At 38.5% G+C, this 18,686-nt stretch overlaps 1 protein-coding gene across 10 annotated transcripts in view; it reads left to right on the forward strand.

The window, feature by feature from the left end:
* The window catches only part of WDFY3 (WD repeat and FYVE domain containing 3), a 275,484-nt gene that overhangs the window by 191,266 nt on the left and 65,532 nt on the right, over nt 1–18,686 (forward strand). For 8 of the 10 annotated variants that reach the window (XM_082391039.1, XM_082391040.1, XM_082391031.1 and 5 more), the window contains 9 exons: nt 769–948; nt 2,337–2,570; nt 9,524–9,623; nt 11,217–11,377; nt 12,396–12,625; nt 13,769–13,878; nt 15,269–15,451; nt 16,344–16,501; nt 17,612–17,689. In XM_082391039.1, coding sequence (XP_082247165.1) covers nt 769–948; nt 2,337–2,570; nt 9,524–9,623; nt 11,217–11,377; nt 12,396–12,625; nt 13,769–13,878; nt 15,269–15,451; nt 16,344–16,501; nt 17,612–17,689 — 1,434 coding nt within the window. The remainder of the gene's footprint in view (nt 1–768; nt 949–2,336; nt 2,571–9,523; nt 9,624–11,216; nt 11,378–12,395; nt 12,626–13,768; nt 13,879–15,268; nt 15,452–16,343; nt 16,502–17,611; nt 17,690–18,686) is intronic. The other 2 variants (XM_082391034.1, XM_082391038.1) reach the window with 1 other exon arrangement.

Consider the following 18,686-nt stretch of genomic DNA (forward strand, 5'->3'; position numbering starts at 1 on the left):
TTTTTTATTTTTATGGCGCCTTCATTACACAGGCATGATTAATTAAATCACTGGTCACTGGTGATTGAACCTGGTCTCCAGCCCCTCTTCGTCCCTGGGGGCTGTGGGGAGCAGGTTCGGTTCACTTCCAGCCCTCTACTCCCATGGTTGGTTCCCCTGGCAAGACAGCCCCTCAACGTAAACTCAAGTGTGGTGGAAAGCGGCGTGTTATGATTAACAAAAAGACACATTTATGGCTCTTTTATCACTTAGGAAATGCGAAGGGTTTTAGGATCTCTGTGCCTGAAATGGGACAAAGACTAAATATATATTTCTTATTATAAATCACAATATCACAGTTGCATAATGGTTAAGAGCACTATTCTCATTGTTTATATGACAGTACGAGGCTCAGAAAGGTCAAGTAACTTCCCCATTTTTATCTTAATCCTAACTCTCTGGTGTGATGGAGGATGGGGCAACTTTGATGGGAATAGAGCCACTACTGGCTCCAGCCATACTCATGTTGGTAACGATGAATAATCAAAACCATTGATCCAGTTACTGAGCTGTGAGTACTCAAATGAATAGAAAAACATCCTGTCAGTTTCTAGGGGTATCACCTTTGTTTTAGCTTATTTCTAGATTTGTCAGCCTGTCTGTTTGCTCCTGTGTGTGGTTTACAGGAGTTCTGGACCATCAATTTATCCGGTTTTAGAAGAGTAGTGAGTAACTTTTAGTAGTGTCAGTTTTTCTAACATGTTATTTCCTCTCTTTTCCCCATGACAGCCTTGGCAGTCAGAAGAAGAGGGATCTTGGCTCCGGGAATATCCTGTGACCCTGATGCAGTTCTTTAGATACTTGTACCACAACGTCCCAGACCTGGCCTCCATGTGGATGAGCCCCGACTTCCTGTGTGCATTAGCAGCCACGGTCTTCCCCTTCAACATTCGCCCTTACTCAGAGATGGTAGGAAAGGGGGAGGAAAATATCAAAACTGGAATTAGTCTGCTCCAATGGTTAGCAGATTTTTTTGGCCAATCTTTTAAGCTTCTCACCAAGTTACAGTTTCATAACTTTCTGCTTCATCTCTTACGTCATTATCTGGTATCTGGCTCCCCACACTCTCCTTCTGCTTTCCCCTAAAATAACAGTGAATTCTACTTCCTGTTTTCATTTACCATCTTCTTGTAAGTCCCTCATTAGTGAATTCCCTCTTCGTGTAGTTTTTGGTCCATTTCTTATTCTATGTAATGATAGCTGTATAGTTGTAAAATCAGGTTAACAGAACTCTAGTCAGACCAAATTTATTTCCACTTCATTTGTCTCAGGAATTAGGCATCTCCTGGATTTAGTCTTTACAAATTAATTACAGGATTGATTGTCTTTATAAGAAATGACATGTATGTTTTTCCTTTCTGTTCAACTTTTTCTATTTTGTTCAACTGTTATTTTTCATATTTTGCACTAACTTAAGAGAAAGTTATTAGACTATAATCATATGTAGTATAAATACTTCTTTTGTCCTTTAAAACGAACCCAAAAGACAGTTATTCTTCCATAGAACTTCAGAATTTCATGATGTTTTGTCTTACTTCTACCACTTACTCGAGAGCCTAGAATAAGGTATCTTCTTCATACTAATTTTTCTTCATGTATAATGGTGAAATACTCGTTCTAAAATTGTGGTGATTTTTAGGAGAAAGGCAAGTATAGCACGTGACCTTAACACCATGGCTTGTTTATAATTTTAGAATCCACATTTTTGGTAAAAAAAGGATTTTAGTAATATTTCAATGTTTTTTCCTTGTCGGCATCTTGTAATCTGTCTTCTAATCCATCTTTCTTTTTCTGTTGGTTCAAACTTGGTACTAGTTTTGTTGTTGTTTTGTATTGTTTATTTATTTGGGTTTTTTTTTTTACCTACAAAAATGGGTCAGCCCTTGGGTGCAGTCATTATGCCAGATCTTTATCTGAAAGTCTGTAACACTTGACTTCTCAGTAGGTATGTTTTAAATATGCAAATATAGTCATTCTCATTTTATTATTTCATTTATTTCAAGTTCAGTTATCCACAGTAAAGATAAAATTCAACATAAAGCAGTTTATATGGTTAGTGGCCAGTGAGTAGCTTAATATTAGAAAGAGCATGTGTTGAGTAATCGTGACATGTGGTGCCCGATTACCACCCTGAAAAGAGAAAATAAGTAAAGCAAAGTGAACGATGTAATGCACTGAATAGCTTAATAGGAGGTAAACACTGAACAAAAATACTGTTGCTGCTACAATTTGGTGGAAGTAAAAATATCAAATGAAATTGAATGTGACTAGGATATATTTCCACTTGATTTTATTAGGTGACTGATCTTGATGATGAAGTTGGATCTCCAGCGGAAGAGTTTAAAGCCTTTGCAGCAGACACAGGGATGAACAGAAGCCAATCAGAGTACTGCAACGTGGGCGTCAAGACATACCTGACCAATCACCCAGCTAAAAAGTTTGTTTTTGACTTCATGCGGGTCTTAATAATAGACAACCTCTGTCTTACCCCTGCCAGCAAGCAGACTCCACTAATTGATCTTTTGTTGGAGGTAAAGACAAAGAAATGCATTTACATCTCTTTCAAATTGTTTTTATAATGAGAGCGTTAATAACCAAGCAAGTTTTATGCCACATATCTTTCAGATTTCTAATTCTTTTGGGTTGTAAAGGCAGAACATATCATGGGCTATGGGAATTTTTTATCACAAATGTGCTAATATACACCCTATCGATTTTTTTCTCTTCTTTCTATTCCTCTTGACATATCCTTAATTTAGTCCTTTATCACCCTTCCCCTGGATAGACAAGGAATTGACAAACTTTTTCTGTAAAGGGCCAAATAGTAAATATTTTCAGCTTTGTGGGCTGTACAGTCTCTCACAACTACTTCACTCTGCCATTGCAATGAGAAAGCAGCCACAGGCAATACATAAACGAGTGAGCGTGGCCGTGTTCCAGTACAACTTTATGTACCGTAACAACTATAAGCTGAATTTGGCCCATGGACCTTAGTGTTCTAGCTCCTTCCCTAGTCATTTACAGCAGCATTGTCTCCTTAGCTTATAACTCCCTACTTCAGTCCCTCTTATTTATCACTTCCGGTATTGCTTTTAGTGTCCTGTGGGGCTTAAGGCGTGGTGCATTGCACATAATAGGTGCTCAATATGCCCTTACTGAATTTTCCCCAAGGCAGCAAACTTGTAGGTTGCTTGGTATCTGAGCTCAGGCTCCTGTAACAAAATACCATAGACTGGGTGGCTTCAGTAGCAGATAGTCATTTCTCACAGTTCTGGAGACTGAGAAGTCTGACGCCAGGATGCCAGCTTGGTCAGGTTGTGGTGAGGGCCCTCTTCCTGGCTTGCAGATGGCTTGCCTTGCTCTCACATGGCAGAGAAAGAGCTCAGGTGGTAATTCCTCTTCTTATAAGGGCATGAATCCCCTCCTGTGGACTCCCCATGACCTCATCTAAACCTAATTACCTCCAGAAAGCTCCACCTCTCTAATACCATCACATTGAAGGTTAGGGCTTAATTTATGAATTTTGCGGGGGGACACAAACATTTAGTCCATTGCACTTGCTAATTCTCCTGATAAGTGATAAGAACTAGCTGATGCATCAGAAAACAAACCCTAAAGTGGTCACACTGCTGGCTCTAGAAATTGACCGTCCCTGAAAACCAAATGTTCACCTAGAAAAATCTCAAGAAAAAATAAAAGATCATTGAAGGGGATCTAATATATAATTAGTTGCCTATACATTCATTCTTTTGGCCAATTCATATAAATAGGGTCAAGCAGTACATGCCAGAGCTCTGAAAATAATGTTTCATGAAAGATTCAATCAGTGTAAAAGACTAACTGCTTCTCTCTGAGCTTCCCACATGCCGCCCTCAGCAGTTTGACAACTGAACCTGCACTTTCGCTGCTCCCTCTAGTGGCAAAAACAGTTAACTTTTTATTTGAAACCTTAAAATCTCAGCAAATGTTTTATCTTATTCATGTGAAAATATCTCAGTTTGGTCAATTAAAAGAAATCAGTGTAATTTAGGTACCAGCCACGCTAAGCACTTTAAAGCATTTTTTAATTTATTTATTATTTATTTATATATCTTTGGCTGCGTTGGGTCTTTGTTGCTGCGTACGGGCTTTCTCGTTGCGGTGAGCGAGGGCTACTCTTCGTTGTGGTGAGAGGGCTTCTCATTGCGGTGGCTTCTCGTTGCAGAGCACGGGCTCTAGGCATGTGGGCTTCAGTAGTTGCAGCACTTGGGCTCAGTAGTTGTGGCTCGCGGGCTCTAGAGCGCAGGCTGAGTAGTTGTGGTGTACGGGCTTAGTTGCTCCGCAGCATGTGGGATCTTCCCCGACCAGGGCTCGAACCTGTGTCCCCTGCATCGGCAGGCGGATTCTTAACCACTGCGCCACCATGGAAGTCCTATGCAAAGCATGTTAACCAGGACCACAGTGTTTAATATTGGCAGAAAAATAATTGATTTCATCAAGAATTCATCTGGTAGAATTTAAAAGCCTGCCTGGTGGAGCTTGTCCTCTTTGGAAACTTTAAAATAAGAAGAGAGATGGCTAGTATTTTAGTGCATGGGGTAAGAATTTGAAGCATTCTATGCAAAATAAAATGGTTTTCAGAAAATAACAGGATAAAGTTAAGAATAGGTGTGTGTAAGAAAGCATAACTGAGCCAAAAAATAAAATACACATATGTAGAGGAAATGGGGTAAGTGTATGTATTCAGTAATAACAGTCTTGTAGGAATCCTAATAGCTAATTAACTAGCAATGGGTAAATTGTATAATTGTCTTTTATTTTGGTTTTCTGTATTTTTCAGTAAGGAAAGTTTGATATGACATGTATTAACCTTGAGATAACATTCTCATTATTGTGGACACTAATTTGCCCTGAAGTGGAATTGTATCTGATTGCATTAGGGAGTCAGGGGCGGTAGGGTGGTATTTTAGGAAGAACCAGGGAGTGTCAAGGTTGAATTTCCCAAATAGATCATCAACTCTTTAAAGTTAGGGACCAACTTTCATGTGTCCTTTTGTCTCTCACAAAGTTAGCTCAGTGCCTTGCTGTGTTCTTTAAGTTTTTTTGAATTATTTAACTATAACTACATCCCTGGCAGTTCCCAAACAGGAAGATATGATACCATCTCATAAGAGAGAGATAAATTTGCTTTTAAAAATCAGTGCTTTGAGGAACTTCAAATCTAATACACAAACACAGAATACACATACCAAAAATATTTAGTGGAGATGCTGTTGCACTCCATGTCTTCCTGTGGTGTAAAATAATAAATTACAAGCATATGATTCTGAATGTTACAATTATGAAGTCTGTCTCTGAAGAAAGTCAGCAAAAGAACTATCCTATATATTTACCATTTACCGACGTGAAGGAAGGTGTTTGAACCAACTGATTTTCGGGCTGATATGCTCAAGCCAGGCCATTTTCAGTCTCATGATTGTTGGGATGTCATCGTAAGAGTGTCTACTTACTTGATTGTGTCTATAAAAGAATGTGTGAAGTTATCTTTATTAGCAGTCTATAAAAAGAAAAGCTTCCCATTCATATAGACTGGCTTGAGTGTGAGTCAGGCCAAATACAAGGGAAGCAGTGTGGTGCCATAGAAGGACCTGGTTTGAATTCTGGCCCTGTGGTTTATTATGTAAACATTTTAATCTCACTGAGCTAAATTCATCCTCTGGAGAATGATCTTATATACTGTCTCCCCTGCATGATTGTTGTGAGAGTTAAATATATATAAATCACCCAGCAAAACTATTTTGAGAAATTAAACATGTGCTGCTTATAGCTGTGTAACCTTGGCCCAGCTCGGTTCTCTTCACCCCTTACAGTTTGCCCATCTGTAACGTAGCATAAAAATAGAACCTGTCTCTGAGGACTGTTGTGAGAATTAAGTAAGACAAAACATATAAGATTCATAACACAGTGCCTGGCACGTAAGACCTGCTCCAAAATCAAGTGGCCTGCGGTGGCTTATACAATCACCAGCGTCCTCTGCTGTCACCACCAGGCATCTCACGAAAGGCCAAATGAATTTGCTGCACGTGGCCACGGAAGGAAAGTACCTGAGAACAGATCAAAAAGTCCTCGTATATACCTGAAGGAAAGAAATATGATGAAACGAAGGAGGCTGATTTGGAGTGTGTGCCTGTCTGATACCACTTTTCTGTAGTCTGAGGAGTTCACTGCTTTCTGCTCCCGCCATCTGCTAAAAGACCTCCCCGTGCCCATCAGAGTACAGCGCCCCCTGCAGAGCAATAAACAAACCAAACAAAGTGGCAAAAGTGGGCAAAGAGAGTGCTGTGAAATAACTGGGAGAAGAGAAGCCAGTCAGGAGGAGTACTGCAGTCAGAAGCGCAGAGCGGAAACCCCTCTTCCTTGAAGGCTTTGCCTGTTACGGAGCACTAACGGCCTCCCCGCCAGAGCCAGAGGGCTCTCAGCCACGGGCAGCACACGCGCCCACGACGACTCGGCACGGCGTTCCCAGGCCTCGAAAAGGACGCCTTGCGTCTGTGAAGACTCGTGTTGTTGACTGGCTTCACTGTCTTCTCTGGGAAGACAGATCTCGCAGGCAGAGCAGAGCATAGGGCTCACCCTGTCTTCCTTCGGCCCTGAACTCATCCTGGTTGTCTGGTGGGCCAACCAGGTTTATCTAAAAACATGATGGGGAGATTGTGGCTGAATTGCTCTTGTTGTGCATTTGTTAACTTCAGTATGGAGATTTTTAGTAGGGCTGGAAGAGTACGGAATGGCAGGTGAGGTAGTGAACTTTGGCGTCAAAGAAACTGACGTTTGAAACCTAGTTGTGACTTGACCAAGTGACTTGACCTCTCAAAGCCTCAGTTACCTTATCTCTAAAGTGGAGATGATAGTATCTACTTTGAAAGGATATTGTGCAGAATGAGATAAGGTACATAAAACTAAGCACTGTGTAGTTACATAATTGTAGTCCAGCGAATTGTTTAAAAGAAAGAAAAAAACACCCAAGAAAACTACGCATGCACTCATAAAGTCTTAAGTCCGTTAAAAGTTAGGCTACTATGAGTCTCAGCAAGAACATTTGAACTTGGCAGTTAGAGCCAGTAACAGAGTTAATTCTGGGTCATGATCATTCAAGAAACAGCTTCAGTGAGAGGAATCAGAGGATTAAGTATGCCTGTTGGTGACTGAGCCAGCCTTAAATCCTTATAGAATACAAAAGAATACTTTCTAATTAAGTAAAAATAAATATTGTTGACAGATCAAGCTACTTCTCTATGTTCTATGTTCCCTGTTTTACATACTCCAAAACTTTGTCTAGTTAAGATTTTATAAACCCTACTCATTATTACTTATCCCATTAGCCACATTGAGTTGATTATAATCCTGAATGAGTATTGCCATCTTCAAGGGTGTTTAAATCCTCCTGTGACTGGAGAGCCTTACTCCTTAGTAAATTTTGATCACTCATGCTGTTTGAAAATGGTCTCTGATCTGATTGCAGGGTAGTCCTCATAGACCTATCAATCTGCCACTTATCACTTGAAGGTTCTCGCTTTCCCTTCCGTTAACAGGGGTGGGGTCTTGATGTACTGTCAGCATGAGGAATAGGCAGGCCTTGGCCCCAGCTCTTCTGCTGACCATTGTATTAGTTTGTTCATCTACACAGGAAAATGTATTAAGATTATAAACAGGGACTTCCCTGGTGGCGCAGTCGTTAAGAATCCGTCTGCCAATCCAGGGGATACGGGTTCGAGCCCTGGTCCGGGAAGATTCCACATGCCGTGGAGCAACTAAGCCCGCGCACCACAACTACTGAGCCTGCTCTCTAGAGCCTGTGAGCCACAACTACTGAGCCTGCGCTCTAGGGCCCACGAGCCACAACAACTGAGCCTGCACTCTAGAGCCCACAAGCCACAACTACTGAGCCTGTGTGCCACAACTGCTGAAGCGTGCATGCCTAGAGCCCGTGCTCTGCAACAAGAGAAGCCACTGCAGTTAGAAGCCCGCACACCATAACTAGAGAAAGCCCGCATGCAGCAGTGAAGACCCAATGCAGCCAAAAATAAATCAATAAATAAATTTTCTAAAAAAAAGATTATAAACAACATGTCATGACCTTCACTTTTTCCCAAATTATTCTAATGCCAAACCAAACTCCTAAGAACTAATATTCTTTTAACTGTTACTAGGCCCATGTTTTGTCATTTTAAAACAAAATAAATATGTTTTATCAGAAAAACAGAGAAACGTTCATTACAACTTTGGTTGGTTTTTGAATCCTTAGAATAATATCTTTGATCTGAATATAGGATTCCAATTTTAACTGCTTTTTTAAAACCTTCATCAGCACCACTTTGAAAATCAGAATAGAAAGCAGTGGGTTTTTCCCCAGGGGAACAGATTTTAACTTTAAATGCATAAAGCAGAACAGTGTTCTATAGCCCACTTCTGCGGCACGGTCATAAACATAGTCCTGGACCTGTCTGTGCGAGAAGGAATAGATTCTTTAACTTCACTTGCAAAGCATCAGTACGCTGCTTGTAGCTACAACATCCAGATCTCTTTTTAAGAAACAACTTTATGTCAGTTTATTGAATCGTTCAATATCCAGCTCCTATCCAAAGCCAGCTAACACGACTGGCGTTTGAGAAGAATGACAAAAGGATCTTTCCTACCTTTCATCCCTGTGTTCCCAGTGCTTTGCCACCTCTCAGGCTAGAGACTTGAAAGTTATGCACCTGGATCATACCACCCTAATTACCAAAAGAAATGCCATCAGAGAACTATAGTTTAACTTTGTGCCCTAAGCTTTTATTCAAGATAATTTTAAAAATCATCCTTGTACCATGTAAAACCATTATCAAGGGTACAACCTATAGGGCTGTTCATTGTCCTCTTTATAAAAGCCCACAGGGAACATTCTTCTCAGAACAATCTTAGGAAAACATCCTTGCTGACTATATAGTATGCTTCCTTTTTTATAGATAATTAAAGGCTTTGTAAATCATATTATTTTTTTTCTCCTTCTTGACCCTAGGAAGCTCAAAGCAAAATTGTGTGCTTAATTGATTTTTTTGATATAAATACTCGCCTCCCCATTGACTTTACCTTCTTGGTTACTAGACTCCTGAGCTTTTGTGTTTGTTTAAATGGCTTTATGATTTATTTTATCTGCATCTCATTAGAAACTGCCAGATCTCTTTTGGAAGTGAGGTAGATAGATAATAGATATCAAATATTTATTAAATACTTAAAATGTTTAGAATACTGCTTTTGGAGGAGTGGATTCAAAAGAAGGTATTGTTTCACCTTTGCTTCAATTTGTTTTTTAATCTATGGTCAGAAAAATAAGAGAGTATAAGCATACATACCATCTCTTGTGACATATTCTACTACTTACCAGTAGTTTTTTTTAATGTAACTATGGTTGAGCCTTACCTTTGTTTACTGGGTTCTGTTTCTAATTCTAAATTTTATTGATTAGGCTTCCCCTGAAAGATCGACAAGAACTCAGCAAAAAGAATTTCAGACTTATATTTTGGATAGTGTGATGGACCATTTGCTTGCAGCTGATGTTTTATTGGGTAATATCATGTTTTCTTTTCAGTCTGTTAAAAGTACCTATAATCACTTCCCTTCTCTATCTAAACCCCAAGTATACCACTTTTTTAACGTCATCTTTTTCCTTCTTTTCTGTGCATTTTCCCCTCTTATTGGTATTTTCCTATAATGAGGAAAAGGCCCATCCAGCTCCTTCCTTTGAACCTGGGATAAAGGATCAACAACAGGGAGTACGAAGTTGCTTTTCCACGTTCATATGCTCAGAGGTGGCAGGAAGAGGACAAGGAAAGAGAAAAAATGTTTTTAAAACCATATTATGTGAACAGTATATTTTTATGGATTATCTAATACTTTTAAAAATTACCGTAATATACTTACAAATAAATTACAAATGTAGCACTCTGTGAATTACCACCCAGGCAACATGCCTGTATAAGAGAACTCAGATAGAAATGCATTACCAGCACCCTCAGAAACTCTACTTATTAGTGGAATTATTCAGTTATAGGTCTCTATGTTATTCTTTAGAATGGCTTTCAGGATGTAAATTCAAAGCACATTAAAGTGTTTTTCCTGTATGTCTCTAGTTACAATAAAACTACAAAACTTGATACATTTACAGTGGAGCTAACATTTATATGTAAAACAATGACAATTTAAAGGAGAAGGAAAAGTAATGATTTAGCATATTTGCTACTTGAATTTCTGGTAATTATATAAATCATAGAACCTCCATGCTATTACATTATCATTTTTTTTTAACAAAGTAAGTTTGCCAAGAAAATCTTTAGTGTTGTCATAACATGCAACTCTCAAAGCGTGGTGTCAAGTCAGACTTTTGTATTTGTTCTTATCACTTGAGAATCTTAAGTAATATCAGTCTTACTACATAAAGACACAAAACGAAGAGTTTTGCATTGTGTAGTGATTTAGAGTTAGGTGGGAATAATAATTACAGTCAGTTAAGGCTCCTAATTTCTAGAAAGGAGGGAGAGGCTTAAAGGGGGCATTCTGTTGGAGGAGGAGCCAGGAGGATTAGTGCTGAGGCAATGTGTACACAGCGAGCACGCTGAAGCCACCGGGGCAGCTTGTAGAAGAGAAACAGTGCTGATGGGAATCATGGAAGGGGCGAGAGGTACCCCATGGCACCACCACCACTGATGGTACTCTGTGTTTTACAGTTCTTCTGGACCTCTCTTCTGCCTCCATTACTTCGTTGTGCTTAAAGTTTTGTTTGATGATTTGTTTTGCCCTTTATTAGTTAGACAGAATCAATTTACAACTAATAAACTGACTTAATTTTTCTCTGAAAGGGAGGCTATGTGTCACTGACAGTTGAAGAACTGTTTGCTTATCACAGACTGTCTTAAGGCAGTAAGAAACTTCCCAGTCTCCATCCGTAACACTTTTATCCTGCAGAAATTATTTCTTCCAACATTTATCATGACTTCTGGCCATGAACATCATTTTGCTTAAAGTAGTACATAAGAGCTAATGGTCCTATTTCTAACGGTAGTAGATATACTCGTCTTGCCTTAGCCTGATTTGTTGGAGGGTCTGGTCTTAGGCTGGTGGACATCAATTTTCTTAGACATTTTTTTCCTGCTGGAATTTAGGGGAAGATGCATCTCTGCCTATTACCAGTGGAGGGAGCTACCAAGTATTGGTGAACAATGTGTTTTATTTCACACAACGTGTGGTGGACAAGCTTTGGCAAGGCATGTTCAACAAAGAATCTAAACTTCTTATAGATTTTATAATTCAACTAATTGCACAGGTAATCCATTGTCACATTAGTTGTAGAGTACATGTTTTCCTATTGAAAAACTTTGCCTCGGGTGTCAAAATTGTTGGAAATAAGTGTAACTAATAAGATAATGAATGTTGACATTTTAACGTAAAGCTCAGCTTATTAAAAGTGAATAAAACGTAGATCTGTAACCATTCCCCCCCTTACCCATGGCCTGGTGCCAGTGTGTCCAGTATGTAAAGCTTCCTCATTCTCTCAAGCTGTGGGCGCCCACTGCCTTCCCCACTGGCATTGCTCTTTGCTAACCACATAGCTGGATAGCTTCCTGTTGGTTTAAAGACCTTAAGTTAATACAATTTGATAGATTTCCATAGTATGATGCATCAGTGTGTCAAGATTTACAGAGCATGAAGAGTTGATATTAGAGGAGTAGTCTCTTCTTGTAATTGAATCTTTACAAAGTTCACTGTAGTCCTTGTTCCTTTGAAGATGTCATATTAGTGTGTGTTTGTGGTACCTTTTCCGGTTTGGCACAAGTGATAAATCTTATTCAACACACGATGTAGAAAGTAGGAAATACTGTTGTCATGTTATTAGACACACACATGTCACCCAAGAATTTTTTAAGAATAAATTTGTATTTAAGCCAAAGAGAAAAGGTCTCATGTGAGATGAAACAAGAATGTCAGAGGTTCTTTACTAACATTTTAGGTAATTTTTTTTTTTTTTTTTTAGTAATTTTGAGTAGCGATTGATCACCCTTACAAAACTTGTGGGGTAGAAGTCTCTACCCAGATGGCACTTCCCCGTGTTCTCAGGGAAACTGCTCTGCACACAGATGTGTATACACACAGCACTCATCTCATTACATTTATGTGTCTCTTGGGTTCTGAACCTCATAATAGCAAGAGCTTTGTATTTTTTATCTTAGCACCCCAGTACTTAGCATGGTGTCTGATACATAATAAACCTAATAAATGTTCATGTGTGAATGATAAGCAGACTTTTTTTGTCCATTTTACTAAAGTATCTCTCATATCTTTAGTCAAAAAGAAGATCCCAGGGATTGTCACTGGATGCGGTTTATCACTGCCTCAATAGGACCATATTGTACCAGTTCTCCCGGGCGCACAAAACTGTCCCGCAGCAAGTAGCTCTCCTTGATTCACTCAGGGTCCTGACTGTAAACAGGAACTTGATCCTGGGCCCTGGGAACCATGACCAAGAATTCATTAGCTGTCTGGCTCACTGCCTCATTAACCTGCATGTTGGAAGGTAACTCTTTTAGGTTCAGTTTGAATTTGTCTTTGATAGTTTTCTACCAGAGCTCTTTGTTCTACTTTTTTGATTATAACATTTTTTTCTTTAATCTCGGTTTTACTTAAAACTTCATGAGAAGGGAAAAGACAAGGGTTGAATTTCTGCAGTGAAATAATGAGTATATTTTTGCTTTAATTTTCTGTATCTTTAAATTTTTTGTTAATCACATGTCACATATATAATTTTTAAAAAAGAGTTTGCTTTTCAAGTAAAGTAGATACACACTGTTGGAGGTTAAGAGGGGTAAAAAGATAAGAATGCGATAAATAAATGCAATATATGTTAAATGGGTAAAATTAGTATTTTGCCACTGATTGCTTTGCAAGATATTTCTTTGGTGTCTGCTGGGGGCCAGGCATTGAATTAGGGACTGGGATGAAATGTGAATGAGACAGACCCTGTGGCAGGTCTTGGAGCATGCAGCCTAGGAGGGAGGACCCATAGCTAAGCAATGTGCTCTGCTAGAAGCACGGTGCTTTGGGAGCACATAACAGGTGCCCCTAGCCTGGGAGAGGCACCTGCTGAGTTACAGCTTGAACCTGGTTGAGGAGGAAGTTAATCCTCCAAAGAGAATGGGGAGGAGTGGTGTGGGAAGAAAGAGTCACCTATCCGATCGCCCAGAGGGCAGAAAGAATATGGCACATGTAGGAACCTGCAGGTGTTTCCCTGCTGCTGGAGCAAAGAGTGGTGAGATAAGATATGGGAGAGGGGGCATATCTTAGGATATAGGAGGAGAACATGTTCTTATGTTTAAGAACATAGGAGGAGGACGTTCTTAAATGAACTTTTCGTAATTTTTAGGTAAAAATGTTAATAGTGATCAAAAAGCGTCTTAAATAGTAAGATGCTCCTCTTAATGCTGTCATTTAGTTTAATTACATTTCATCGAGTGGATTTGTGACATCATCGCTTGAAAATGGCATTTTCATGATAAACTCTAAGTTCTGTTCTGTGCATCTGCCAAATGTCTGTCTGCCACTTACGGAGCTCTGTGACAGAACCAGCGTTTCCTTGTGTCTGCAGAGTAGTACTTAGTCATCACAGTTTCCAGCTGCAGTAACTTTCTTCATGTAGTTTAAACTGACTGGAATTTTTCAGCAGTGTGGATGGGTTTGGACTGGAAGCAGAAGCCCGCATGACGACGTGGCACATCATGATCCCCTCGGACATTGAACCAGATGGTGGTTACAGCCAAGATATTAGTGAAGGTAGCTATCTCAATTTTTTCCCGCCTTTTCTCTCCACTCATTTCTGATTTTTAAGATATAACCAAAAACACCGACTTGAGAAACTGCCAACATTGACAGCCGACCTCTCCATAGGGCATACCTGAACATACACCGGTATGCCCGCCAGCATGTACCAGCGTGCTAGCTGTATGTCTCCTTGTGCCAGGATGAGCAAACCCCTGAAATTGCTCGCCCTCCACATTTCATCGTAACACCAGGAAACTTGGTGATACTTACATTTGCACAAGCAGCAGTGCAAATATGATACTAACTTGGCACTTACTCTTAAGGGAGCTGGCTATTGGTAGTATTAGGCCAATCACAGTAGAGGCAAATATTGCTTGAGACAGATTGTCAGTACTACCATTTTTATTCTTTCTCCCTTTTTTAAATCTAGTTTTCCCACTGATTTTGTAAGTATCATGCATATGAGAGTCTTTGGGTGGATTGATTTCTAATTTCCAACGTTGTTCAGTTGAAAAGATTAGATAATTACAGAAGTGCTTGTCTCTCCAGCAATATTTAGTGTGGTAGTTTTGCGTATGATTTTATCTTTTGTAGGTCCAGCTCTCATTCCTTCATTCATTTAAGCATTAATTTGTTCTCTGTTCTTTCGCTAAAATTTCTTGAACCCCAGACACTAAGGACACAGTGATTGTTTTCACCCCCCAAGGAACTAACAGTCTAGAACACTGGTTCTCAAAGTGAGGTGCTCAGACTAGTAACATTGGCATCGTTTGGGAACTAGTTAGAAAAGCAGATTCTCTGGCCCCATTCAGGTCTACTGAGTACTCAGTACTCAGATACTCTGGGGGGTGAAGACCAGCAGTCTGTTTGAACAACCTCCCAGGTGATTCTGATGCTTGCTGAAGATTGACTGGCCTAGAGCGTGAGTCGGACAAATTAGCAGGGAGTCCAAAGCAAGATGGAATTTAATAGTAAAAACTCTAAAAATATTTGTTTACTATTTCTTTCCTTTTGCAAAATCGTCAAGAACAATTAACTCATTTGTGAATATACCTTAAATATTTAGATCTAAAATTTACTTTTAAGTGGAGAATAAGTTCTTTTCTTTTATAGAAGAAGCTAGACAATGAAATATATATGTAATTTCCAGTTTTATAAATAAAAATGTAGTCTTTTTGCTTGATACGAAGTTTGTTATTTTTTTTTTTAAGTTTTCCAAGTAGCCAACCGCATTTTTGGTTATCTGAATAATCCTTTTTTACTGAGCTGGCTATGATGTGAAGCATTTTTTGGGCAGTTAAGTACTATACATCTAAGTTGAAATTCTTAGATATATAAGAAGAAAAAAAATACTAACTACCTTTATATTCTTTTTGATCAGTTGCTGTTTTTCATTTCCTAGGGCGTCAGCTTCTCATAAAAGCTGTCAACAGAGTTTGGACTGAATTGATTCATAGTAAGAAACAAACCTTGGAGGAGCTTTTCAAAGTCACTCTACCTGTGAATGAAAGAGGCCATGTGGACATAGCTATAGCAAAGCCGCTCATTGAAGAAGCTGGTTTGAAATGTTGGCAGAATCATCTGGGTAAGAAAGTTTACAGATATCATGTGACCAAGGGACTTACATACAACTATCATATTTGGGTGCACTTTAGATATGAAATTAAAACTTTCCCCCAAAGATATTATGATGACAGTAGAAATGAAAATCAATACAATATAGCCCATTCTAGAATGATTATGCTGAGATTAGGCTTTTCTTCTTAGATTTAAAAAAAAATTTTTTTTTTAAATGTGTTATACATCAGGCATCTATGAGCTTGGTAAATAATACATTGCTCGCAACTTTAGTATGGTCACCATCTTGGTTATGAGTCTACATCCCTTATCTATAATTCTGAAATTCAAAAAGCCCTGAAAACCCAAGGTGTTATTATTAATTTGATGCCAAAACTCACTTGGTAGCAAAACCTAACCTATCTTTGTTTATCCTACTAGGCATTAATATTCATACATTTTGCTGCAGAAATATTAATTATTATATTATTAATTATGATTTATTACCCTAGACCTTCTGGTGGTCTAGGGTGATACAGTACATATAATATACAGTATATGTACTGTATCACCTTCTTAAAATTCTAAATTCCAAAGTATACACGACACCAAAGATTTTAGGTAGGGGACTGTGAATTGTTATTAACATAGAAACTGATTACAGTTAAAATAAATTTGCATATTATTGCAGAGCTATGAGGTTTCACCCAAATGTGAGTTCAACTAGTACAATAATTGTCAAGCAGCTATCCTTATACAAGATAAGTAAATATAATATCTAAGAGAGTGTCTGCATCTGTAACATAAGCTGCTTTTGATAACTACAGAATTGTGGTTTGTAACCATTATGCAAAAGTATTAAAAGTAAGGCTAATAAGTACATGGAGAAACTGTAAAATACTCTAATTTTAATTTTGTAGCCCATGAAAAGAAATGCATAAGTCGAGGAGAAGCTTTAGTGCCCACCACACAATCCAAATTGTCCCGTGTCAGCAGTGGCTTTGGTCTTTCCAAGTTAACGGGATCGAGAAGGAATCGAAAGGAAAGTGGGCTTCATAAACACAGTCTTTCCACCCAGGTACATTGTTTAGTTTTATTAATGATATGATTAGAAATTTGTAATTCAAGGTTTAGTTGTAGTGTTTTATATAATACACTTAATACATGCAAGCATATGATTTGAAATGGAAATTTTCTGCATTTTTGCTTTAGACGAGAGAGAGAAATAACTCAGGTTGTGGAGCCTTCTCCCGTTTTATTATGATAAAATTGCACTATGAGTGTTGTGTATTTACATCCATTTCATAACTGGACATAAGATGAGATTCAGATATTGATATACGATAGACTATGGATAATTTTTTCTCAGCTTTTCCAAACCCTCAATAATTTTATTAATAGTTATATAAATTTTAAAGCAACAGCAGACAAAATAGCTTTTTATTTTTTTATAATTTTGTTGTACATGCCTGAGATTGATTTTTTTTTTTTTTAACTCCTCTACCTCCAGCATTAATTTCTTCCTCATCATACTGTCTTTGCCATCCCAGAATCTTAGTGGCAGCTGTGAAAAGGGCCTGGGAGAAACCATGTGTATGAGTCATTCCATGTGTCAGGTTGGGTTCCCCAGGAAGCACACTCTGAGAGGGGGTTTAGTGTGCAGGATGTTTATTAGGGGTGCCCTTGATATTTGTGGATGAGAGAAGAAGGAAGCAGGATTGGTCACAGGGAAATGTCAGGCTACAGTGCAGGTCTGGCGACAGACCCAGCTGTGACCCAGGTGGAGCTTTGGTACCAAAATGACCTGTCAGAGTTGACCTTTACTGAGCTGAAATGGCTGAGCCTGCTTGCCTCCAAATCAGCCAGTGATTGTGGGGTGCCCACAGCTCTCTGCAGCTGAGGTGATCCCTGAAGTACTGACAGCGCTCCCAGAAGTTGTGGCCGTGAGCCCTTCCTTGAAAGGTGCGCTGGGGGATGGGGGGGTGTATGGATCTGTGTCCGTCACATAAGCCTCCATCAGATTCATTATATAATTAATCTTTCAGAGTTTTCTGTGGGGTTTTTTGGGTGTTGTTGTGATGCCTTTAATAGAATTTTAACTAACATGGGGGCATTATTTCAAGGCTAGTTAACATTTTTTTCCAGGAAATCCATGAAATATTAAGACTCTTTTTCCACTCATCGTTAGGAGATTTCTCAGTGGATGTTTACACACATCGCCGTTGTTCGTGACTTAGTAGATACACAATATAAGGAATATCAGGAGGTAAGAATCATAACCACAATAATGGTTTGTTTTGCATTCCTTGAGTGAGAAAAGACTGCTTCCCTTGATATCTTCCTCCTGCTTTTAAGAATAAGTTGCTGAACTGAATTTATCATCAGATAATGTTTTTGATTATCCCTGCCAGCAGCTACTTTGGCCATTGGTTTTAACATAGAAAGACTGGAACTTCCTATAGGCAAACTGCATTAAAAAGTGACAGACTGGAGATCAGCACAGCTGAATCCTAATGACATTCACTACCAACATTGCATGTGTTTGTTCTTAATAAAAATTAAAATATTGGAAAGATCCCTTTCTTTCATACTTAACAAGGAGACCATGAAAATGTACATCAAAATCTCTGAGAAGTCTCTTAAAATTCTAAAAAATTAAAAGATAAAGTTATTTTTTATTACAAGTGCTTGGTGATTTTGTCAATAAGAAATATCTTCAGTGAAATCCGCTTGATGAATTCATAATTACTCAACAACTTATTCGAAATATTTTATTTCCATGGCAGCTGAGTTATATCTATTAAAGATTTCTGAATGATAAGCTGCTAATATTTTATGGGCATGATACTAGATACTTAGTTGTTACAGGGGATTTCCTCCTGCCAGGAACACATAAGTACTATGATGGTATCAGTATAATATCAAGATTACTCCTTCAATAATCATTAGTGTTAGTTGTACAGTATAAAGGGATCTTTACTCTTAAATTGTATACTTATATTCCATGAATTATTAGATAAGCATCTAATGATTAGATGCTTAGTTTTAAGCATCTACTGTTGAAATGTTACACATTTTGACATTTGACAAATAGAAGTTATTCCAAGTCATAAATTTCCATTTAAGTAAGGTGGTTTGGATCTATCCCAGGGACAAGTAAAAATGGTTTTCCTTTAATTTTTATATGAATGTTAAGTTCCCTATCAGGGATGCATGTGTATATTCTTTACCTAAAATTATTGGAAATGTTACGGTGATTACCA

Source organism: Balaenoptera borealis (assembly GCF_965194805.1).
Source record: "Balaenoptera borealis genome assembly, chromosome: 4".
Taxonomy (NCBI): Eukaryota; Metazoa; Chordata; class Mammalia; order Artiodactyla; family Balaenopteridae; genus Balaenoptera; species Balaenoptera borealis.